General features: G+C 40.1%; 1 protein-coding gene and 1 long non-coding RNA gene across 3 annotated transcripts in view; one reads left to right on the top strand and one right to left on the bottom strand.

The window, feature by feature from the left end:
• The window catches only part of G3BP1 (G3BP stress granule assembly factor 1), a 38,610-nt gene extending 24,770 nt beyond the window's left edge, over positions 1-13,840 (top strand). For both annotated transcript variants that reach the window (XM_049647953.1, XM_049647954.1), the window contains exons 9-12: positions 62-173; positions 378-506; positions 1,190-1,299; positions 4,434-13,840. In XM_049647953.1, the coding sequence (XP_049503910.1) occupies positions 62-173; positions 378-506; positions 1,190-1,299; positions 4,434-4,640 (558 nt within the window). In that variant the 3' untranslated portion in view covers positions 4,641-13,840. The remainder of the gene's footprint in view (positions 1-61; positions 174-377; positions 507-1,189; positions 1,300-4,433) is intronic.
• Positions 587-24,552, bottom strand: part of LOC125934526 (uncharacterized) — a 131,016-nt gene continuing 107,050 nt past the window's right edge. Inside the window, exon 2 of the long non-coding RNA XR_007461446.1 lies at positions 587-707. This is a non-coding gene — a long non-coding RNA (uncharacterized LOC125934526). The remainder of the gene's footprint in view (positions 708-24,552) is intronic.

The following is a 24,552-nucleotide window of genomic DNA, read 5'->3' as shown; positions in this document are numbered from 1 at the left end:
TACAGGAAAAAAGGTAAACTTGCTTTCTTTTTACACAGAGGTTAACTTACGATTTTTTCAGCCTCGTCCGGAGTCTAAGCCTGAATCTCAGATTCCACCGCAGAGGCCTCAGAGGGATCAAAGAGTGCGAGAACAACGAATAAATATTCCTCCCCAGAGGGGACCTAGACCAAGTAAGAGCTCAGAAGGGTGACTTCTCTGGTTTGGGGGGTTTTGAGGTGAGAGCTTGTTCTTTAGGGGTGGTTGATATTTTCTACTTTAAAAATAAATTATGGGGCTGATGGAATTACCTGTGTTTGGGGGTGGAGAAAAAAATCATTGAAATAGCCACTGAAAATGTCTTTCTCTTTCATCGCTGCTGTTTTTGTTTTCTTAAGTCCGTGAGGCTGGTGAGCAAGGTGACGTTGAACCCCGAAGAATTGTGAGACACCCTGATAGTCACCAACTTTTCATTGGCAATCTGCCACATGAAGTGGATAAATCAGAACTTAAAGATTTTTTTCAAAGTAAGTTCCTGAGTTTTTAAAAAAAAAAAAAATTTTTTTTTTTTTAACGTTTATTTATTTTTGAGACAGAGAGAGACAGAGCACGAATGGGGGAGGGTCAGAGAGAGAGGGAGACACAGAATCCGAAACAGGTTCCAGGCTCTGAGCTGTCAGCACAGAGCCCGACGCGGGGCTCGAACTCATGGACCGCGAGATCATGACCTGAGCCAAAGTCGGATGCCCAAACGAGCCACCCAGGCGCCCCTAAGTTCCTGAGTTTTAAGTGCTAGATTTACCTAATACATCTATCTGTTGAGATTTAAACACTAGATTCGTTCATCTAAGTGAATTACATATGTAATTTTAAGTTTTCTAGTGGTTATTTTATTTAATTAATTTTTTTTACTGGTTATATTTTGAAAGGTAAAAAGAAACTGGATAATTTAATTTTAATATTTGATTTAACCCAGTGTATCAAAAACATCATTTCAACGTGTGAAAATAAGAGCTGTTTTACATTTTTCCATATTAAGTCTTTGAAGTCCAGTGTGTATCACACTTACGGCACTTCTTGTTTTGGACTAGCCACATTACAAGCGGTCTGTAGCCCCATGTTGACTAGCGGCTGTCATTGATTAGTGTGTGTATAATATTTAAAGGAAATGTTCTAAGAAGTTACTTGAGAGTCTTTGTTTCCTTTGCAGGTTATGGGAATGTGGTGGAGCTGCGCATTAACAGTGGCGGGAAATTACCCAATTTTGGTTTTGTTGTGTTTGATGATTCTGAGCCTGTTCAGAAGGTCCTTAGCAACAGGGTAAGCAGTTTTTCATCTTTTTTTTTTTTTTAAGAATAACTTGGATCTTTGAATATATTCGTTTTACAAATATCTCTTACATGGAAAGTACAATTTATTCCAACATGTTTTGGTAGTGTGTTCCATTGTGATGGGCCATTATTGTTAAAAGACTTGCCTGGGAGTTGAGAGTAACAAAACTTCTTTCTAAATAACTTTATTTTTGAGTCGAATGATGAGAATGAGATAACTAATAGTTACCAGTGCACTGAAATTTATGCAGATTTCTTTCCTTGGTGATTTTTGGTTTAGGAGATGAAATACAGTGTTGCTTTTAACTAAGATAACTTAAGAGCCAATTTTCCCGGGGCAGGTGTGTAGGTTTGGAGTCACCCAGCCTGGAACCAATTTTATTAACAGTACTTCTTCTTACAGGTACTTTCTAATAATAGAGGGATTTGGTAGATTTGGAATCTTACTACTGTGTGGTTCTTAAGAAACCCTTCCCTTCCTCCACATCTTTCATTAGCACAAAACACTTTCTGTAATAGTAGTAGAGAACAAAAGTATAAATACTGTTAATTTATTGTGATGGGTGTGGGATTTAAAAAAATCTCACTTAAAAAAAAAATTGAGGTGAAATTCATATAACATAAAGTTAATCATTTTAAGTTTGAGAGAGCGCCGGAGGGAGAGGGGCAGAGAGAAAGGGGGAGAGAGCATCCCAAGCAGGCTACCTGATGTCAGCGCAGAGCTCGAAGCCATGAACCCTGAGAGATCATGACCTGAGCCTAAGTCAAGAGTTGGACACTTATCTGACTGAGCCACCCAGGCCTCCCATTATTGTAAAGTATAAAAATTAATGGCTTGTAATACACGATGTGCAGTCATCACCTGTCTGTCTACAAAGCATTTGCATCAAAAGTTGCCCACAACAACTCATCTTTCAGTCTCTGCAGATTAAAACTACACATTGTCTTAACCATGTAATAAAAATCTTATAGGTCATTATTTCCCAGAGGTTCTGTAGAACTTCTGATGTTCTTCAGAATGTTGATTGTTATACTGTCCAGTTTACTGTTGTGGTCATAACATTAAGTGAGCCTTAATCTGCAAATGTGTATTTAATCTTTCAAACTATGTCACCAGTATTTTTATGATGCATCTCCTGCAAAAACACTTAGAAGTAAGGAGAGAACAGTGGCTTTTCTTAGCATAGGCACAGAATACTGAACCTAGAAATGTCCCAGAGGTCTTGTGCATAAATCCATAATTCAGCATGCAAAAGGTCCAGTGCACCTTTGTGGTAGAGCCTTGAATTCATCCTTAGAGGGTAGGATACTCCCAGTGGGCCAAAAGAGGTCAGACCTGATAACTGGCTTTTTAGTTAATTGTCCAAGGTAAGGGGGGTTTGTTTCATTTAATGCACATGGATAAGCCATGGCATCTTTATGCATAAGAACTTTTTGAAATTTTCTCAGAGGCTGTATGTCTGAGACCTTTTTCTCATTCAAATTGCTTCTACCCTTGTGATAACTACCCAGAGATGTCTTCAATCACTGCCTTTTAAAACCTCTCCAACTTCTCTCCTCTTACCTTTTAGACTTTAGTACGGTTTTATTTTCCCCATTGTATGTAGAATATTGCCTGGAACAGTGCATCAGATTCATGTGTGTGAAGTGATTTAATATAGTGTGAATATTAAAACATTACATAAATATATTATTTTAGTGTTAAATATATTTATGAATGTACAAATAGAAATTTATGTATTTAATCAGAATTTTAAATATAAATCAACTCAAAGGGGCCACCCCTCCCCACCCTACCCTTTACGTAGCTTTCCTCATGTGTACTTTCACATCACCCCTTTGTAGTTTGGGAGCTTCAAGTGTAGCTTGTCTTTTGCCCCCTTCTTACTGTATTGGCAGACCTGCCATACTCCCTTCAGTAATTTTTTATGAGTACAGAAATAGCTTATGTAAGACTGACCATGGTGTTTGACACGCTGTAGTTTAGCCTCGTGGTTCAAAGCTTTTACTTGCCTGTCAGGATCCCTTCATTTTCTCCTCCTTCCATTGCTCTTTATGTTGTGACCCATTAAGTTCCTGAACATTCCTGGCCCTTAGTTGGCTGGCCTCTAAAGTAGTGTAATGACAGCCCTTGAAGGGTGGTTGTGAGCATTAAATAAATGTGAGGCATATAGAACACTTCTTATCATAGTCAGTACTTTTAGGTATTTGTTTAAAAAAAAATGTCACTGGGGAGTCTGGGTGGCTTAGTTTGTTAAACGTTCGACTCTTATAGCTCAGGTCATGATCTCATGGATCGAGAATTCAAGCCCCATATTGGGCTCCACGCTGATAGCGTGGAAGCCTACTTGGGATTCTCCCTCTCTCCTTTTGCCCCTTCCCCATCTCTCCCTCCCTCTCTTTCTCCCTCTGCCCCCCTCTCAAAAATAAGTAAAAAAAAAAAAGAAAAGAAAAAGTCACTTAGAAAACCAGTGTGTGCCAATGAGGAGCATAAATTGAATTTGTTGAAATCTCGAGTAACCCTTTGTTTTCTACTTCAGATCTATTGGGCTAAAAGCAAGGCCCAAGATTTAGTGTGGATGTATCTTTTTATTCTTCACTAAGGTCCTCTTTATTATCTTCGGTATTGTCCAAAATTTTGTTAAGGTAAATAGCATTTTGTTATTTTTATTTAGATAAATTAATAATGTTTTTGAGATGTATATGTACTTTGCAGAAGTATGTGTAGCCCCATCTTTCCACGTTAGGTGATGATAGGGGTTTATTCTAAGCCTTCAAATCCATGGTGAAGGTGGCAATTTTTTTTTTTTTTTTTTTTTTTGGCCGTTCTTATTTATATTGTTCTATTTATATAATTCTATGGGAAAATACATTTTGTTCATAGAAGTACAATGAGAGTTACTTGCACTGCTGTGTTGTTTAAATTGTCCTTTTTTTGAACCAGTTTGCATGCCTAGCTCCACCTTTCCATGTTATTTAATGATGTGTTCTGAGCTTGAAATAAAAACTGAGAATGTAGCTGATGTGTAAGTTGCTGCTTCTTTATGATAGCTTTGTTGGTTTTATCTTTGGTAGTTGGTAGCCCATAAGCACTCTTTAAGTCTGCTCTCCTTGTTTCTACAGCCCATCATGTTCAGAGGTGAGGTCCGTCTGAATGTGGAAGAGAAGAAGACTCGAGCTGCCCGGGAAGGGGACCGTCGAGATAACCGCCTGCGGGGACCTGGAGGTCCTCGAGGTGGGCTGGGTGGTGGAATGAGAGGCCCGCCCCGTGGAGGCATGGTGCAGAAACCAGGATTTGGAGTGGGAAGGGGAATTGCCCCAAGGCAGTGAATTGCTCTTCGTTGATCTTCACGCAGCAGTACAAATCTTCTAGCTCCTGCACAATGGTGAATTTCTTATACCAGCGTTTGGTATCCTGGAGTATGACCCTAGTCTATTATAAACTGCTTAAGTTTGTACAATTTTACTTTTTGTGTTAATGATGTGTGCTCCCTCTCCCTCCCTTCCCTCTCCTCACCTTTTAGTCCTTCACTTCCAATTTTGTGGAATGATATTTTAGGAAAAACAGATTTTTAAAGAAGAGAAAAAGACTGAATTTCCTTGCTTTACTTTTGCATATACAGACTGGATTTTTTTTTAACAGCCGTTTCCCCAAAGGAATGTGTCTTACCTTATTACTGACATTTGGTATGTTTCATTCATTGGAATATTTCTTATTTTCTATGTGTTTCAAAAGCCTGTGAGAAACACAGGATTTGATAAACATTTTGAAGGCAGGAAAAATCTAAATTGTTTCTTCTTTGAGAGTCATGACTACCTTCTGGTGTGTAGAAATTGCCATTGGAAAAATTGACAGTTTGATTCTTGCTGGTATGGTTAAAAACTGAATAAAAGGTGTTAGTAGAGTTTTTTTTTTTTCCTTTGGATATATGATCACAAAACAATTATAAACCTACTGTTTTTATCATTTAAATTTAAATTTGTGAGATAGGTTTTAAATGTCTAGGATGCAACTAATTTAGATTTATTTTGAAGTAGGGTTCTTTTATGTTTAATTTGTATTTAAAAAAAAAAAACAAACCAAAAAAATGACAAAAAAAGAAACCCCAAAATCCGAAGAACACAAAACCCAGAGCAAAACTGTTGTGCCTTCTATTTATCTTTGATTCCAGCCTTGGCAATTGTTTAAAGAAAAATAAAAAAGAAAAAAAAGTCTAGATTTGTTTTACCAGGTGTAGAGTATGTTGGGAATTGAAGAATCCCTCTTTCACCTTGTATGTCTTCTGTTCATTTGTTTTATGCCTTATTCTTAAATTGAGTCTCAAACTGGAATGCCTTTGAGGACAGACATGCTTCTTTAGAGGTCCTTTGACCTAAATAGTCCAGCATTTGTATTTTATTTCGGTATCTATTCAGAATCCTAATCATAGCCCGTAAGAAGGAATATGACTTTAATATTGGACTTTGTGCTTGAGTGTCTGCCAGTTTTTTTCTTAAATCATAGGCATATGGTAAATTTTCTATTTTGTTATGGTTCTCTTTTATTGATGGGCATGCAGTGGGTGTTCCTTGGAAATGGCCAATTTTTATTAAAATATTTCTGGAAGAAAAATTAATCTGGCAATATAGACTAATATTCGTTTTACATAGTATGTTAATTTCTTGAGTGCTGGGTGTGAGGTGGGTGAAGATTTTGTGTACACATTTGTGAAGCAAGCCTTTTTGTGATAACTTGTCCTACTAATCTGAAGGGCAACGAGGTTGTCAAATTTAACTTATTTATTTTCTTAACAGTGTTCAATCCTTAGGACTGTTTGAGGACAGTATATGAGTAGGTATAGGAATGTTTGTTTTGTTGTTACTGGGAAACTCTAGGTTTGCTGAAGGGTGTAGTCTTAAAATGAAGTTTGATATTATCGGTCCTCAGTACCTCAAATATTTGAAAATTGGGAACATCTCCTTCACATAAAGAAAATTACATAACTGAGTCACATGACTGTTTTTTGGGTCAGTTTAAATAACTATTTGGTAACCACTTCATTTGGGCCAGGCCAGTGATAATTGGAAGACATTCAGCTTGTACTGTTGTAGCTTATATTAAGCCTGTGGTGGAAAGAAAAAAACTTAGCTGGAGATATTTTTGAAAAAAATTTTTTAAGTTGTAGTAACTGTAAAGTCATAAATTATGGATAACCTAGAAATCCTTTTTCACAAATAAATGCTAAACCATACATTTCACAATAGGTGTTTTTCCTACTCCATGGTTTAAGGGTACTAACTGGATGCAGTGATTCTCAACTGGGGCTGTTAATACCTCCTAGAGGACATTTGGAAATGGGCGAGATTTGGGGGGGAGGGGAGAAGAGACACCACACACATCTGGCATTTAGTGGGTGGGGCTGACAACGCTAAATGTTCCATAAAAATGAAGCAACCCCCCATTGAGATCATGGATATTCCTCATTCCCTATAATGCATGGAGGATGGAGGGTGGGGTGGATGAGGACAACTTGAAGACTCCTTCATTTGAAAACTAGCCTTAGATGAATTAAATGAATTATGAAACAGAGATCTCTTTCAGGAATTACATCTGCAGGTAATTAATAATCTCACTTTTCCTTTACCCATGTGTGGGTTTAAAGAAACATTTGGACAGGTAGTAATATGCTAGGTGCTTTTTGTGACTTGTTGCATAAGCTTAGGAAGAGAAGGGTTGCTTTAGTAATTTCAAGTCCTCAGAATTGGGATGATTGTGGCGTTTTAAGTAGCATTGGACTTTATGTATCAGATTTAGGATCATGGTTAACACTATGAAGAATCCCAATATCATTGTTTACATTATTGCCAATAGAATAAGCACGATACCCTAGATACACATATATTCCCACAGGTAGAAAGTGAAACTAGGTTAGGGCAAGATTGTCTCTAGGCAAGCACCAACTCGTCACATTTAAGCTTTTCGGGTTTTAAAGTACTTTTCTCATCTGTAAGAATGCCCCAATGTACAGTTCTTTTCTATTGAGCTTTAAACCCTTTACCCATGAGTATTTTAGCTAAGTAAGATTAGTTTGGGTCAGTGAGTCTTAGTCTTGTAAGACCTTTTGAAAGCAAGCACATCTTGGGCCTTACAAAAGTACATTGTTTTCTTTTGCTCTTGTATTCCTGTGTTGTCAACTTTGTGAGCTTTTGCTGGGAGCAGTGAAATGGAGAGCCCAAAAATCATTGTTTGGCTTTGGATGGGTAGGTTACTTACCGCAGTATTAGTCGAACTGCACTTTAGTTTCAGATTAGAAAACTAATTTTCACAATTACCCTGTGGATTAGGTGCTATTTTTCCCAAAGTAATAGATGAAGAAGAAATCGCATAGAGCAGTTAAATGACTAGGCCTCTAAGTCATCCAAGTAGCAGGAAGCAGCTTGGCCTCCAAAACTGATGCTTTTTCTCTAGAACCCTAATGCCTACCTATTTTACATTTGAGTGACATATTAAATAAGACATGACCATAATAAGTTACCACAGTAGAGAGACCTGAGTCTGTAAAACATTCAGAGAAAGGTTAGCGTTACTCTTCTCCATTTCCTTTAACGTAAACAAGATAAGGAAACATTGATTTTGTAGAGCTACTTTGTTTTATAGACTGTGGTAACAGTAATCATCATTTGTTCTTGGGTTATTTTCTCACCTGAATTTTTGATACACGTAGTATAACCTTGAAACCTACATGTGGAAGGTAACAGTAATTTTGTTAATACCTTAATCCAGGTGGGTTTATAGCAGTTGTGTTTTGTGCTTGTAACTGCCATCCTCGGATACTTTTATTCATCCTTTTATTTGAAAATCCTTGTAGAGTTTAATAATTTAGTGGGAAAACGTGGCACTTTATAGAAAGCAATTTGTTAGAATCTATATGGTTGCATTTGTCAAATCTACTGATCTAAAGATAACTTTATATTGAAGTTTTATTTTTGTGCTACTTAAGAGAAATCTCTGCAGGAACTGCGTACAGAGAAGACCTTTGGTTCAGTAGTTATGAACCTTTTAAAAAAAGCAACTTCAACTTTTCTTCGAATATGAGGTTTTAGTGAACTGCCTAATATGCCACGGATGGGCAGTGGACAGTTAGAGATAGTCTTCCACAAATGTTTTAGAAACCTTAATGTTTTTAGAGTTTTAGAAACTTAGCAACATTTTGCGTGGGAAGTTGCTGATCAAGTAATGGCCATGTGGCACTAGATAAGTAAGGATTTATGGTTTTAAGATAGTAATATGTTTTAGGATGTGTACTGTGATACTGAGGTTCTGGGGACCATAGGTGGGCTTATGAACTCTTACGAGACTATGTTAAAGGAGAAATGGTAGCACATGTGAGCTGAAACTTATTTACTTCTTAGTGGTTATGTAGCTATTTCAGGATAATGCTGAAATTCATGTGCTTTGCTAATGCTTTCATGAAATGGTCTCATAATGACCTGAATAAAAAGTAAGAAGTTGGTTAGCAGTGGTCTAAAAAAGTCCATAACCAGCTTTGGTTTGATTATACTTCTGTCTTGGCTTAGAATTAAAGTTGTTCACTTTTTGATTATATGACTTGTTTTGAAAACTTCGGACGGTCTCTGCTTCTCCAGTTTCCACTTGAACCCGGTAGCTTTTCTTAGCTCTCTACGAGAGGAAAATAGTATTGGAAATCAATTTCACGGTTACTTCCATAGACCACGTGACCTGGCCAGTTACAGAAATCCATATGAGTACCTTGGAATGTGGCCAGTGTCACAGATTCATAAGGGACTTGCAGTCATCCAGTGTGTCTTTGTCTTTTAAAAAAGCAAATGTTTACCAAAAATTCACTATTGAATTACTTTAACGAGTATTTACTTTTTAGAAACCTGCTTATGGGAAGTTTGCATACATTTCTGGTCGTAAGTTAGAGATGATTATATCTTGTTTAATCTGGATATAAACACTTTCAACTATATGATGTAATTAACTACTTTGGTTACTGATTTTCTCCCCAAGCTTTGATGTCACCTGTTTGAGTTTGGATTTGGTTTAAATTCTTAAATAGTTTTAGGAAATTTTTATGATATCTTATCCCTGATTTTTCCCTTTTAAATGAAGTCGTTATACCAAAAAGCTGGCATACGGAAGTAGCGGAGAACAACAGGTCTTCCTTTCTCTAAAGATTCAGTGTATGCTTAAGTAGATCATGTAGAACACATCATGTTGAAAATAAATTCATGTAGTTAGATGTTAGATTATGAAGAATGGGTGGAGGTAGAAGTTAGCTGGTGGGATAAGGATCATTGTGATTTGTACGAAAAAATCATAATTTTAAGTGAGACACATCAGAATATTTAAAGTGTTTCTTCCCATTCTGATTATTGCCATAAGAGACAGGAGAGACTCCTAGAATTCTCTGAATCATAGAATGTTAGTGCTGGAAAGGACTAAAGTTTGTACAACCTCTTCATTTTTCAAAAGCTAAATGGCTCAGAGAATAGATTATCAGCGCAGAGTCCTACATTGGCTTGTAGAAGTAACATGGATCACCTTGAGGGTCACCACTCTGCCCTAGGTTCACTGAAGGAAGCCAGAGCTGTTAAAGGTCAGGATGTGGGGAGAAAAGGGAAGGAGCCACATTTTATATGCATACTCGGTTGCTTCTGTAGCTCAGTTTTCATACCCACTTTTTCTCAGTTTTCTTCGAACTGTCTTAATGCCCAGTTCTACCAGGGCCTGTTGTCTAAGGACATTATTACCTTGTGCTCCCCTCAGGGATGGGTTTACTACTAGCTGTCAGAAAGCTATTGGGTATCCTAATGTTAATAGCTGAAACTCAGCTGTAATTTTCTCCTGAATCCTTCGGCAGTTTGCGTTCTGTACATTGTGGTGCTTTTCCCCACCTTGTATTGTTATAACTGTAAGCTCCTAAGGGGCAGCAATTTGGTCTTAGGCATGTACCCTGTTCAGTGCCTGGCAACGCCACGTACCTGTCAGGGTCCTAATCTTCCTTTGCGGTGATTTCTCCCATTCTTCATGGAGGTGATGCGCCAGCCGTGCTAAACTACTTACGGTTTTTCTAATAAGCCTGGCATTGCTGATTTTCGTGGCTTCAAGTGCCTTCTTTCTTCCCTGAAGATAGATTTGTATCCACATCCCCCTGTCCCCAAAGCTCTTGCCATCGAAATTGCTTTTTTCAAAACCCAGTTCAAGACCATTTTCCTTTTCCCTAAGAGAAAAGACTTGCAACAGGAGTGAGGAACCCCTTTTTGGTGGTCTGGTTTGGCCAGAATTTGAAGTGGGGAGCAAATTCATTCTCATCTCCTTCCCTCCTACGTTGTCCTTCCTGTGTGAGATTCTGTCCCAACCTTCATTTTTAAAAATGTGTGTTCATAGAGCACTTTTAACCTTTCTCCTCGCTCATATAACTTCCCCTTCAACCTACAATTAGAATGACCTGTATGAGTTTTACTACCATCAGCTCCTCCTTTACTAGACCATAAGCTCCTCGAGGACAAGGACTGGTTCATTATCCCTGTATTTCACCAGAAGGTACAGTGACCTCCATGAAAAGAGTCCTTAAAAGAGGACTCATTGAGTTGAATAAATTAATGTATTTGTTGTTTTTTATTCTCACAAGTAAGGACATGCCTAGAGATAGGACTTAAATTTTTAGGCACTATCACAATTCATAGTGGAGGGGATTGTTGGGAAATTTTGAGGGGTGGGCACAGGAGGGAGGAAGTCACTGGGGACACTCAGAGGTACTTCCATCCTTGGTCTGGGTGATTAGCCATTTCTTTCTGATTGTGCCCAGTATATCCCAGACACTTTGTTCCTGTGCAGAAGAATTTTATGTGCCAACTTTCATTTCTTTTCCCAGACCTAGTCCATTGTTCTCTCTGTGTCCTCACCCATGCCAAAAGTCTAAGTCCTCTGCCTTTTTTTCTTATTCTAGCTAAGTCCTGTCAGTGCTACCTCAAGGCTTTCACACCTCTTTCCTCCCCACTTAGATGATTTCAGTGGCCTCTCAGCTTCCTTTACCTGTTCTTACCCCCAGCCTACCTTATACACAATATTAGATTCATCTTACTGAAACGTAGCTCTGACCATGTATCCCGTGGATGTGTTCTGTCTCCCCTACTAGACTGTAAGCTCCTTACGGGCAGGGTCTGTGTTGGAGTCATCTTTGTATCTCCCGTAGTACCTATCAATAAATGTTTCTTGAATGAACAACACACAGCCTTGTCTTAGTGAAATGATGTTTTCTAGACTATATGTAGGTTCCTCTCTGGGATAATCACAGTACTTCAAAAGTTTTTTCACAGATAAAGTTGGTTAAATAGTGACAACTATGAGTTGACCACAGAGAAAATTTCAGAAAACTTTAATTTTTTTCCATTGGAATCAGCGTGGATATGTGTATATGGATGGTTCAATAAATATATTTTTATATACATGTATCACAGAAATTTTACATTACATCTTCAAACTGCAGAAATAGATTTTTTATAAGCCAAAAAATAACTGCCATAACTTTTATGATTCCATGCAAAAAAGGGCGAAGAGTAAGGGGCAAAAGGGAATTGGTTGTTTCAGGTTAAGAGTCCAGTAAGAAGTAAAAATGTTACATTAAGGAAGCGATTGCTTAACACGCTGCTTAAGGTGGTAGCCAGACAAATCCTTAACTGCAGCATTAAGGCCATACCAAGTTTATACATATATACAAAGAAATTTCCATATAAAAGACATACTATCACATTTTCTTCTGGGAAAGGATGAGGAGCTTTGTGAGTAATTCTGACCCAATTTTCCAGGCCAATTAATTGTTTAAGATGCCCCCAGGCTCCTGAAATCTCTTCTACTTTGGCTGTCAGTTGCTTTTATGTGGGCTTGTGACTTTTGTAGTCTTACGTGGAAGTATGAATCATCTTGAACCTCTTCCATTATGGGTGATGAAGCACTTTGTAGCTTAACTAACTCACACTGCCCAGCCCAGCATATTGTACATCTCCCAAAAGTATTGGAATCACAGAATTGTAAATTGTAGTCGTCTTACCTGTATCAGACTCCACAGCCAGTGTTGGCATTGTGACCTGAAGAAATACACGGTGCCTGTCTGTTCTTTGGGGTTAAAATAACTTTGAGTAGTTAAAGTGTAATGAACCAAATTGTGAGGTGTCAAGGTAACATACCCTGGACCTGTTGCAAGTTAACGCTTTTATCCCCTGTATGTCGTGACATCCTTAAGTCAGTAGCTACCTTTTTGAAAAAAAAAAAGGAAATGCAAAATCACTTGCAGAAGAATAACATGGGGTTTGCTCTTCTGTCTAAACATCAAATCAGGCAACTTTTAAGACAAAGGGTACATCTGTTGTGCAAATATCTTAAGTGCGTGAAATGGGGAAAATATAAGGGCAAGTCCTTTGGAGATGACTTCCAGTTAGGCAGAAGTCCTTTGCTTTGGCAAGGTTGGGGTGAGACTCTCGAGAGTGTGCACTCTGGTTCTATTGGCAGAAACTGGCCCACCTTGGTGGATGAATCTTGAGTTAAAGTTACTAAGTCTAAGATAAATTATGTCAATAAAATATACTTTTCCCCAGTGACTGAGCCTTTATTTGATAATAAGTCCCGTGGAATGTTTTCAATCAATCTAATACTGCTTTTTCGTTAATGTTGATGTAGCTGTGAATTGAAAATCCCTAGTGGTCCTGTTTGTCCCTGTTTCTCTGTAGACCATTTTCCAACTATGGCTCCAGCATGTTTACAACAATTATGGCTGCAAGGTAATTGGGTCTCCTCCCATGGGTTCCCTGGGCCAGTCGAGTTTGAGGTGTCTGGAAATGGCTTGTCTTGGGAGAAGACCAAAGAATTGTGATTTGGAAGCACTGGAGTATGTTTGCACACTTAGAAAGTAAGCCCTCACTGTCCTTCCCAGTCATGCCTCAACCGCTCCTGACTGAAAATGCTAGCAATTTCCAACTGATACTTTGCATCAGTTCTAGACAAAGTGATTTTAGCCAACTGGTCAGTTATGATGCCGACCTACACACTGAGACATGGACATCCTTTGTCACTCTTACCTAGAGGGCTGAAAAGTATTAAGCGTCTTGTCTTGGTCACTTTGTGGTTCATTTTGTGCATTTCAGGTCTAATTACAGCAGTTGAAGACCTGTATCGTGTCCAGTTTTTAAAACTTACTTGGAGGCTGCTGAGGTACCTGGTGTATTTGTCTTGAAAGTAGAACTTGGCTGTTTAGCTTTTTTTTTTTTCCTTCAGGTAGGCATTTTATCTGCATTCAATAGACTAATTAAGCAAGATGCACCCATTGGGGTTTAATTCACTCATCTCACTTTACCATTAGTGCTGAAAATAATGGATTAAGTATTGGAAGGTTGAACCGTGAAAGTATGAAATAATATGAATTTTAAATGTTCTGAGATTAATTGTGGGAACATCAATGTTTCAGCTTTTTACATAGCATTCAGGCATGTTGAGCATGGTACACTTTTAAATGAGGTAGAAATACACCTAATGTGGAAAAAATTGAGTTTAGCAAACTACTTACTTGATAGTAATACTTTTGAAGACTTAGAGGGTAGTCTTTGATTTACTAGGGTAGGTTATACTAATCTATTTGCCCACAATATTTTTTCTAATGAATTTGCCTAAGAAAAATTGTTCTGAAAAAAAAAAAAATCCCACAAACTATTCTTTTTACATACTTCCAGTAGCAATGACTTGATTAAAAACCAGTTACTTTTTTTTTTTTTTCTTTCTGTTCATATTTGGCTTTCCCCCACCTCTATACCCTTTTTTCTTTATGGACATGATCTCATGGTTTGAATAGAGAAGTGCTCTCCAGGTTAGAAGTCATTTCAGGTGCAGCTGAGAATAAAAAGGATACGCTAGACTATATTTTCCTTCTAGGTCAGCTCTGTTTAATATTTCAGACCAACATAAAGGTTATGATATTTGGACCACAAGCACTCCTTTAGAAATACCTGCACTGGATTAAGTAACTTTTTCAGAATCACTGTAGAATAGTGAGCTCACTGTAGAACCATGACTTTACTATACCTTTGTTATCCCCCTTCTAGTGCCTACCCAGCACAACTAAATGCTTAATACTTGTTGGGTTGAATTGATGCCCTTGAAGATGTGAATTTCTAGTGGGTACAATAACTGCTTCTGAGATGGAGGAAAAGGTAAGTTCTCCCGAAATAAGTACAGGAAAATCTGACTTAGGCTGGAAATGTCAGCTAATGGAAAGGAGACAGAACGAGCTGTTCTGCCCATGAAGGAATGAATACCTTATTGATTGGTCTTTGAGAATTGCCATACTCAAGAGTCCTGATCCCTTATTCTATATTTAAGGTGGTTACGATATACTCCAAATCATCTTTCCAAACATGTCTCCATTCATTACACTTCAGCCAAACAGATAATCGCTATACCTCGTATATGCCCCTTGGTTTTTACCTCCATATTTTTACTCATGTTGTTCCTTTTGCTGGAAGACTCTCCCCATCCGTCAAAGCCTCATCTCTAAGGTACCACTGTTCAAATGGCCTGTAAGCCTGGAAACATGTTATGGTTTATTCTCTGCCTGCTCTGCGGCGCCCTCCTTTCTCCGTTAACATATTTTCTGCATTCCACATCAGTGATTATTTTGGCACTTGTAGCATCCCCTCCTATATTGTAAGAAAAGGGGCCGTATTTCCTTCTAATGCCCTGCTTTCAAGGTACACTGCCCTTGCCATAATAGATTTAATAAACAGGTGGATGGATGACAGGCAAATGCAAGGGAGGTTAAAAACAAAGCTGATAGAAAAGTGAAAGAGCGTACATTTTCTAGTCCTGACTGACAATTTTTGAGACCCGTTCCCTGACCTTCCATGTGTAACTCAAACTTTGAAAGGCTGAACTGCTTCCTCCAGGCTGGGACATTGCAAAAAATCATCTAAAGGCAAGTCTGTTGCGGTTGACCTGGACACCCGCTGAATCTGACTTGATGTCACTAGGGTCCATTCAAAATGTTCCTATCCTCACCAGCATTCGGAGCTGCACAGAGGGAGCTGTCCTAGTCCACAGAGCACTAAGACATTCCTGGCATCACTGCCCTATAGCTCATGGTTCTGTTATGCCAAAGCCCAAGCTTCTGGATGCAACTGAAGAGATGTGGATGACGCAAGTGCAACCTAGGAAATGTAGTAAGCAGAGGCCTTGTCCCATGAACTGGTCTGGCTAATTCCTACACATCGCCCAGGGGATTCTTAAGTCAGGAACAAAAGGACTTGGAGACAAGCTGCAGCTTCTCTAAGAGTACTTTTTGTGTGTGTGTGTGTGGGGGGAGGGTAGGGGGGTGGGGGGCAGGGTATGTTCATACATTTCCCTGTAATTCCATTGTCACACTTTATTTCCAGAGCCTGGATGGGGGTAAAGGACCATTAGGAGGCCCTCCTTTACTGGGACGTTGGTCAGCCTGCCATTTTTAATACATTTGTTGCAATGGTATCTCATATGGAGAGATGCTCCCACTTTACCTGAATACCTGCCTGGAGGAAATGGTTACCTGTGTTAACCCTTTGAAAGGTGGATGAGACCGCAATTACATAAATCCAGATAGTAAACTGCTGTGGAAAATATTCTTTTGCTTTAGAGTCTGAGCTCAAATGTTCTGTTCTCCAGGAGACCTTGGATTGTCCCTGTGAGGTACCATTTCTCTGAATTCTGTCTCTGCCTCCTCCGTCACCATATCATCCTTTGAAAATTATGTATTCATATCCATATCACATCTCACTGCTCTGAATTGTAAGTTCTGTAGTTAGGGATGGTGTTTACCTTTCGTTCCTATGCCTTGCCAATGTTTGTAGTAGGCTCTTAGTTGAGTGAATATTTTAGAGGGATTCTAGACTTAGGAAAGACTTCCAGAATAAGTCTAGTCCTTAACTCTTGATGCTGGCCAAATCCAGGCCATTCCAGCACACAAGTGGTCTCTCATGCAGGACTACAAACGAGGGTGTTTTCACTCTCTTCCAAATGTCATATATTCCCACCCTGCCTTGTTGCTTACTCATTTTATTCTATTCCACAATGCTATACCCAGAAAATGGTCCCATATCAAGTCTAAATCCCTCATATGCCCCAAACTGGATTGATTAGTAGACTCTCAACCTCTTAAGGTGGGCTGATAGATTTATATTGTTTCTACCCAAGTTCTGAAAAGAAGGTGGCCAAGGATTGTCTGCTTGGTTCTTAATCAAGATGTTTGATTTCTAGCCTAGTAAAGGTAGTATTCCTTGGCATTCAACACATTACAGGAGCTTAAATTTTTGTGTAGTAGAATGTTACCAAAGTAAAAGGGTCCATACTTTTTTAGCAGCAGTTATAAGATTCATTTAAGTTAAAATGAACTAATAAACACCTGTATACTTTTTTTTTTAATGACAAAGTAAGTTACCACATCAATGTCTTGATTTTATATTCAATAATTTGGGAAGATAGAGTGTTTTATGGGGAGGGGGGTGGGGACTAAGGTCATCAATAAGGCCAAATAATTTCTTGAAGGTCAAAAACAGGTAAGTGGAAGAGGTAAACACATCATGCCTGTTTCCAAAACTTAGCTTCCTGTTGTCTATAGAATCAGGTCCAAACTTTGGCAAGACTTTGACTTGGGCTAATATGGTAAACTTTCCAAGCCTCGGTTTCCTCATGTACAAATTGAGAAGATCAGGGCCATTGTTGAAACTAGATCATGTAATTTAAAGAGACTGACCTAGAGTAGGTGCTCAGTAGCAGTATTGGGATTTGTAGGGTTCATTCACAATCTTACTAGTTTACATGAGTGACCGCTATTTGCAGAGCTATGGTGTGCTTTCTATTTAGGTAATATTCAAATGATACTTGGGCAAAAGGGATGCAGATTCTTGATAAGTGAGATCAGCACTAGAGTGTAGGTCCCTTCAGTGGGTGTATAAGCTAGAGGAAGCACAGAGGGGCCAGTCCAGAAGGGTCATAGGCTGCTCTGTTAGGGCAGGTGGATTTGGCCTTTTGGGAGCCAGCTTCAATTCTAAAAGGAAGCTCTTGGCTGCCCTCTTCTGGCAAAAAGAGGAAGAAATAGGAATTTGGGAGAGACGGAGATAGTGACAGTGCTTTACATTGTTTACAGTGGGGGTGGAGTTAATAATGTGTACTATCTCATTTTATCTAGAAGATGGACATGTGAGGGGGGCATTATTGTCTCCAAATACATAAAGGAGCTGAGGGGCAGAGAGATAATGGTCTTGCTCAAGATCAGGTGCCTGTGGTAGTTGCGTCTCAGCCTTCTTGGAAGCGAGTACCCTTTCCCCTGCACCAGAAAACCACAAATGGGTATAGAGAGGAAAACTGAGAGGGTAAGATGAAGAGTGGGAAATTCAGTACTCCTGTTGTACAGATAGGAAAACTGAGGGTCGGAGGGGAAAACATGTAAGAATTTTATAGGGACTATATATTAACCACCTAGACTATACAATTACCATTTCCCTGTATTTGTGCTATCACACTTCCATTTTAGAGGTCTTTTAAAATCCCTTATTAGTCTTTCAGGGGCAAAGAAGTGGCTTTATGGTGATGGGGGCCAAGTGTAGGAAGTGAATGGGTTACCATATGGTTTCTATTTTATTATGGGAAATCTAAAATTATCTTTTTTAAAAAGCCTGTTAACTCTTAACCTTGGGAACAAGGAAAACGTTTCAGTCTGCAATATTCCCATTAATTCCAGGGCCAGATGAAGACAGAATAGAGATCATTTGTTATAATGTCAACCTATTAATGTTTTGAAGCAATTCCACTGATAGAAAGCATAAATATGTCCTTGCTGGGAAAGATAGGAGCAGTGTTTTCTGATTATAAGCAGTGTTTGTTGGAGCTATGGGAGTGTGGAAGCAATTTCAGAAACATCATTGCCAGGGTGAGGTTTTGTTTGGCGGCGGGGGTGGGGCGCGGGGGGATGTGCAGTGAGCTTGCCCAACTTCAGCCACACCTGCTGTAATATTTTTTCTTTTTTGTTAGGGTAGCCTAGCTAATGGTATGAATTTAGATGAATGTCTCTAGTGGCCTGGAACAATCCCACTTTTTTCTGCCTGTAACTGCGGCTAACATAATGTACAAATGGGAAAATATTCTTAAATCTTGCTGGAAGTTTCTTGTTATGATTAAATTGTGTGTGCAGGAACAGGCTGAGAGAGGACTTGGAGTCATTGCAGTATTTCCCTTGGGGTATTTCACGAGTTCTGCTCTGATTGTGTTTCTCTTTGATTCTTCCAGAGGCTCTGGCGGACAGAGCTCACCTGCCATGGGAAATGGGTTACAGTCTTCATAGGACACACATGCTAAAATACCAGAGTAGAATGTTGTCCTGGCATTTGATGGGATTCTCCGGTGAGAAGCCAGTCTTAGAGGCAAGTCCATCAGTGCCGTGAAATACCTTCACTTTCGTGGCAAACAACAACAACCACCACAACGAGCCACCAAAAAACTAAGATTGCAACCTCCTTGAGGGCCAAGACTCTCCTCTTAACCTCTCCCCACCTGTCCACCAAAAGGCCTGGGATGGGATTCCAAGCCTGACCGAAAAGGGGGGAATAATGAAATCTTCTCTAACACATGGTATACCCTCTCTTCTTTTCTTTAACCCATGAAAGTATCCAGGGTTTGCCTTTGAGCAATCTCCTTCAACTCCCTCTTTTTACAGGGTAGTGAGCAGGCCTAGAAAGATGAAGTAGCTTACCTGCAGTTTCCATGGTGAGCCTGAGGTGATGCCAGAACAAGGACCCACTTCCTACCGGCCTCTGTCCACCTCAGAAGGCAGGTGTGTTTAAAGAGGGTACAGGGTTTCTGAAGTTGCTTAAGAAAACAGTGGAATCTGAAGAAAGGCAAGCCAGACACAAGGCAACGCAGGGAAGCGTGGAGCAGGGGAAGTGTGGGAATGGGAGACCCACTGTGTTTGCATCCATGTGCATCCAGCAAATGTCTTTCCTCCCCACATTAGTTACCTGGTGCTGCTCTGTAGCCGGTTAATGGCCTTATGTAGAACATAATTTTCATCACTGGGTATATTTTTGGCTCGCCATTCTCTAGACTCTGACTTCTCGACCCAATGTTCCAATGGAAATTTTCCAGAGCAGTGAAATTTCAAAACGCACAGGGAAGAGGAAGAATAGAAATCGCAGCCTTAAAACAAATGAGACAGGAGCTGCTACGTCCATTCTAGTCCTCCCCACCCCCACCCCCTCAGAAATAAACCAGCATCTTCTAGAAGAGTTTGGTTTCACCAAATGAGAGGCACAGATGATGAAGCAGAGGAGATGCTGACAGGGAGGCTGTGGGAGGAGGCAGAGAGAGAGTGCAAGAGGGAGAAGTAATGGTCTGGATGCTAACTGAAGAAGCCTTAATGATCCTAGAAATTATTGGGCAATAATATCTACTTCGGAACTCATTTTGCTTTTCTAAAGAATGATAAAGCACCTTAATTATTGCTTTAAATAACCACACAGCTCCATCAGAACAGCATGTAATAGCACCCACGTATGAACAAACCTGTCTTCTGCCATTGCTGTCTTTACAGCTTGAGAAATCCCAAAGGAAGCAACGGGATGATAATTTGGTAGTGGCATCATCTAGTCTGGGCCCCCAAGACTCTAGATTACTTAGGTGGGGACGGCAGCATTTCAGGATTTTTCCAAGTTCTTTATTTGAATTTCAACCTATCTAACGATATTCCTTATTCATTGGGATTTCAGGATACTGTGAAACCAAAGCCTTTCCAACGTGTACTGTTCCTTACACAGATACAAGTCGTTGGGCAAGCCAGCTCAAACAAAACAAGGCACGTTTCTTTTAATCCTTCCTTTGGTCAGCGTGAGCTCCTATTTCTGGCTTTGTAGAGCTACAGGAAAACAGAAGGGTTCTCAATTCAAATTTCTGAAGCTGGTTTCTCAGAGAAAGGGCTTAGTGGAGGAAAAAAAGATAAATTATATTTTAAGAACATGGTTTCTACTTGCTTGTTTATAGTAAGCTTGTTTTGGTGTCATCGGTTCCTGAATTAAGGATGCTTTATCTTGGAGGGTAGAGGGCCATTCAGCCTTCCTCAGCAGATCTTACCAGCCCCTCAATGCAAGCTTTCTAGTCAATCTGGGAAACCTAGCCTGTAGAGAAAACCCCATCTTGCCCACCTCTTCAGAGTTGGGGCAGAGGGCAGGCAGAATGTGCAGAAGGTGCTTGTTTTTGAATAAACCCGATAGCTTCCAGAGTGGTATTCATTGTCCCCGGGCCGGGATTCAGCCAGAATGGGGACAAGTAGACCTCAGCTCTCGACCCCAGTCCTCCAGCTGACACAAATAGTACCACCACCAAGCCCTTTGCCTACGAGCTTCTTCTACTGAGGAGGCAGTTGCCGCAGACAGAAGGATGGCTCCCTTCAATTTCAGTGTGTTGCAATTAACTAAGGAATGTAATTTTCACAAAAGACTGATTTATCAGTGATGGTAACAGCTTAGCTGGGACCCTAATCTGCTCTGCAATCTAATATCATGGAGGCTCACAAAACAAAGTCTCTTTTTAATGATGCCCATAAAAATGTGTACTTTGAAGGAAAGTAACCAACTCCTGTCATATTCATTTGTTTTCTCCCTAGTATGAAAACATAGTCTATGAAAAATATTGATAGGCTTCTTAGAGGGATACATTTCTTATTTATTGACAGTTTAGAAGAAGAAATAATCTGGATTAAATGACTGTCTTTTATCTCTCTCTCTCTCTCTCTCTCTCTCTCTCTCTCTCTCTCTCTCTCTATCTCCCTCTCCCTCTCCCTCTCTCTCTCCCCCTCTCTCTCTCTCTCACACACACACACACACACACACCCTACCACATCTTTATATTCACTCCTGTCCTTGGGTTACTCTCTATAGCCTTAGCCCAGCACGGACTCTTGAAAGTTTGAAAAGACCAGAGGTTGGCAGAGATGAGCCATTTCTTTTGGCTGCTCTTGAAACTAATCAAGGTAAGTTGTAGACTAAGGTGAGAAGTTATTGGCATTATCTGTCTGCTTAATTGATATTTCTCAAATTGGATTCCTAGGAATAGCTGCAGTTTTGGAGGTGCGGGAAATCACCATCCGATCTATGCCCTGTCTAGTTCTACCTCCATGCATAAATACTGGTCTAACCATGTAGAGGTTGGAAGACCAGTAAGCCACCCATTATACCTTAGTTTTCCCCCTACCATAGCATTTGGTGTATGTAGTCCCAAGGTATGATATCCTCTGTGTACAGACTGAAGAGGAAATTGAGAAAGTATTGTCCTATTTCTTGGAGCCACCTACAAAACATTTTTGGCCTGAATTATCTAGTTTGATTTTTTTTTAAATGATAAAATCCATGTAGTTTATTGCTAAATCCTCACTACATTATACATTAATGACAATGCCTTCTCTTTGAGCATGCTCCATTCTAATTCATGACGGTATTTTTGACTTTACAATGATGGATGTTCTTTTCCCGCCACTGCTCATCTTTGATAAAGTGGAGCGAAAGGAAAAACGATTCCACAAATTTCCCAAAGAAGAAAGGCCATGAGGATTGTGTGGATCCATGTATGTGTGCATCTATCTAGATCTATTGAGAGGGTTCGGAAACAAAAGCGGCATTAAGCCTTTCGTTGTGTAAACCTCCCATAGATCGGTTCAAGCACACAGAACAGTTAGAGCTAGAAGAGGTTAGAGGTTTATACCCCTTTCCCCACTGTGTTTGTAGAGGAACTAAAGCTAAAGCATTTATCCAAGTTTCCCCAACATATTAGTGCTAGGACTAAAATTCAGGTTCTTCCTTTCACTTCTGTAATGCATTCACTCACATTTATTCTCTATGAGGGATACCAAATTTGGAACAGTCGGAGAGAAGATTTCAGCGACATTCCCCCTCTGTGTCTCAAAAGGATGATTCTATTGTTTGCTAGATCTTGTCAACTAGACCTGGCCATTCCCAGTGGGGCCACTGGTTGAGTATGGTGGCAGAAGTTCAAAGACCCAGCAAAGGTTGGGCAAACAGCCCAGTGATGTCTTTGTTTCGGAGAGATTCCAGACACCTCATACAAGGAGCCCAGTTTGAAATCTGTAGATATTGCCATTCAAGCAGAGGCAGAATGCCTTGGAACAATTGATACTGTCTTTAGTCCCTGATAGAGGCCTGATGCCTTCGCTGCCTGATCACCTAGACTTTAAGACGTTCTGAATTTAGTCCCGTCATGAGCGAACTAGGGAAAAGGGCTTCTTAAATTTTTTTTATGAAAAAATGATTTTCCCCTTAAATAAAGTGAGTAAAATGCTAGTAAAAGGGGCAAATAGCCTCTCCAGCGACTCACGCATCACTGCAGGGCTGAGGATTCCCTCCCTTAAATAAAGTGAACATAGTGCCGATAGCAGTTCAAACACTGATATTCCAGTCTTGAACTGGTTGTACTTGTTCAAATCCCTCTGGTTCCCTTTTCCTCCTTTAGACAGTTTGTGGTTGGGAAAAGGATAACAGGATAGTTTTAGAAGAGAGATTCCTACCCAAATGGCTCCCATCCCTCAGGAGCCGGGTTCCATCCCACATCATCCAAGGCTAGAATACAATTTAACTTCCTGGTCTACACAGGCCAAGAGAAAGGAAGGCAATGACTTACAAACCTTGAACCTGGATGTAAACAGTTTAATCATTCAAGCCTCAAAGCCAGATCCTTTTTTGGCTGCTTAGTGCATTTTCTTTACCTAAACACCTTAGATCATTGTCTTGACTTGCTTTTCTGGGGTGGGGGGTGGGGCGGGGAGGGCTTCTAGAGGTATTAGCAATTGTGCCACAGGAAATGGGAGAAGTTTCTCCGGAAGAAGGGGCTTTAGGGAAGAGTTAGGCTCCCAACATCTCCCCTCTCTCCTGCCCCACGCTGGGGATACTTGAAAGACACATGTAAAACCCCAAGCCTCAGGGCAAACCGATTGGCCACTGTGTCCCACCATCTACCGCTACTTTGACTCAAAGCCAAGACACTGAAGTGCAAAGGAAGAAATGTACCCCAGGACAGTGGTCACAGGCCACAGCGGGAAGCATGCCCCAGAGAGTCGTGCCATCATTACAGGCGTGGCGTTGTTGGCAGAGAGGACAGAGGCAACTCCCGTCTTTAATCCCATGGTCCACATTGCAGACTTCCCAACTGTGAGCCTCTGTGTCCTTCAGCAGGGTCCCCCACCCTTCACGATTCATTTCCTAATCCCTCTCCTTTTTTTTTTTTTTTTTTTTCCTGGAGTGCCCTAGCCAACCTGGGATAGTTCTGGCACATCAGAGTTAGAGGGAAAGAAATATTTGTCTAACTTGCCTAAATGTTAAAGCTAAGCAAAGCACCAAAAAGGAAAACAAACAAAAGACTTATAAAAATATAATGGGGTCATCTCCCCATGCTTCCCACATTCGTTGTGGCATAGGAAATGTCAAAATATAATGAACAGACTTTCTAAACATACCATCTCTTTCCACCCGTATATATCTCAGCTGCGGCAGCCTCATTACTACCCTTTCACCTCTTAAAACTTCACTCTGTAGAACCACTCTGTAAGAAGTCCATTTCATCCCACTGACCCCACCTTCCCAAATACATACCCACTTGCAATTCCAAAGAGACTCTCCAAAAAAATAGACATTTGAAAAAAGTGCATCGGTTTATACTCAGTCTATCTGCATATTATTTCTTGAGATTATTACTTTTTTTTTGTCACCATAAAAAAGATTGCATATTGGCAATATAATGAGAAACCATGGCAGCCATTTCTGGGTGGCAGTGGAGGGTAAGTGGGGTGGGCTTTGAAGCACAGAAGCGAGGGGGCTCAGAGAGGGGCGGGTGTGGTCCTTAGCCTTGAGACGTGAGGATTGAGGTGCAGTTCTCTTGGTTATCAATCCTTGGGCCTCTGAAAATGCCCCATCTCCTTAGTCATTCCCTCTCTTCTCTCCACTTTGCCCCATTTTCACTGCCCATGCCCAGGCTGCACAACCCTCTTGAAGCAGAGGTGGACTGCCTTTTTGGCATGTGTCCACCCAGGCCAGTGTGAAAACAGGCATGGCATTTGGAAGGCCATGGTATAGGACACACACCAGAGCAAAAGCTTATTTGTGACTGTTTCCACTCTGGGAAAAATTGTCCATCACTTCTGTGACTTGAAAAACTTAAGCAGTT

Source organism: Panthera uncia, assembly GCF_023721935.1.
Source record: "Panthera uncia isolate 11264 chromosome A1 unlocalized genomic scaffold, Puncia_PCG_1.0 HiC_scaffold_17, whole genome shotgun sequence".
In the NCBI taxonomy this organism is placed as follows: domain Eukaryota; kingdom Metazoa; phylum Chordata; class Mammalia; order Carnivora; family Felidae; genus Panthera; species Panthera uncia.
Note: the sequence above shows the minus strand (reverse complement) of the source record. Positions and strands in the feature narration are given on the sequence as shown.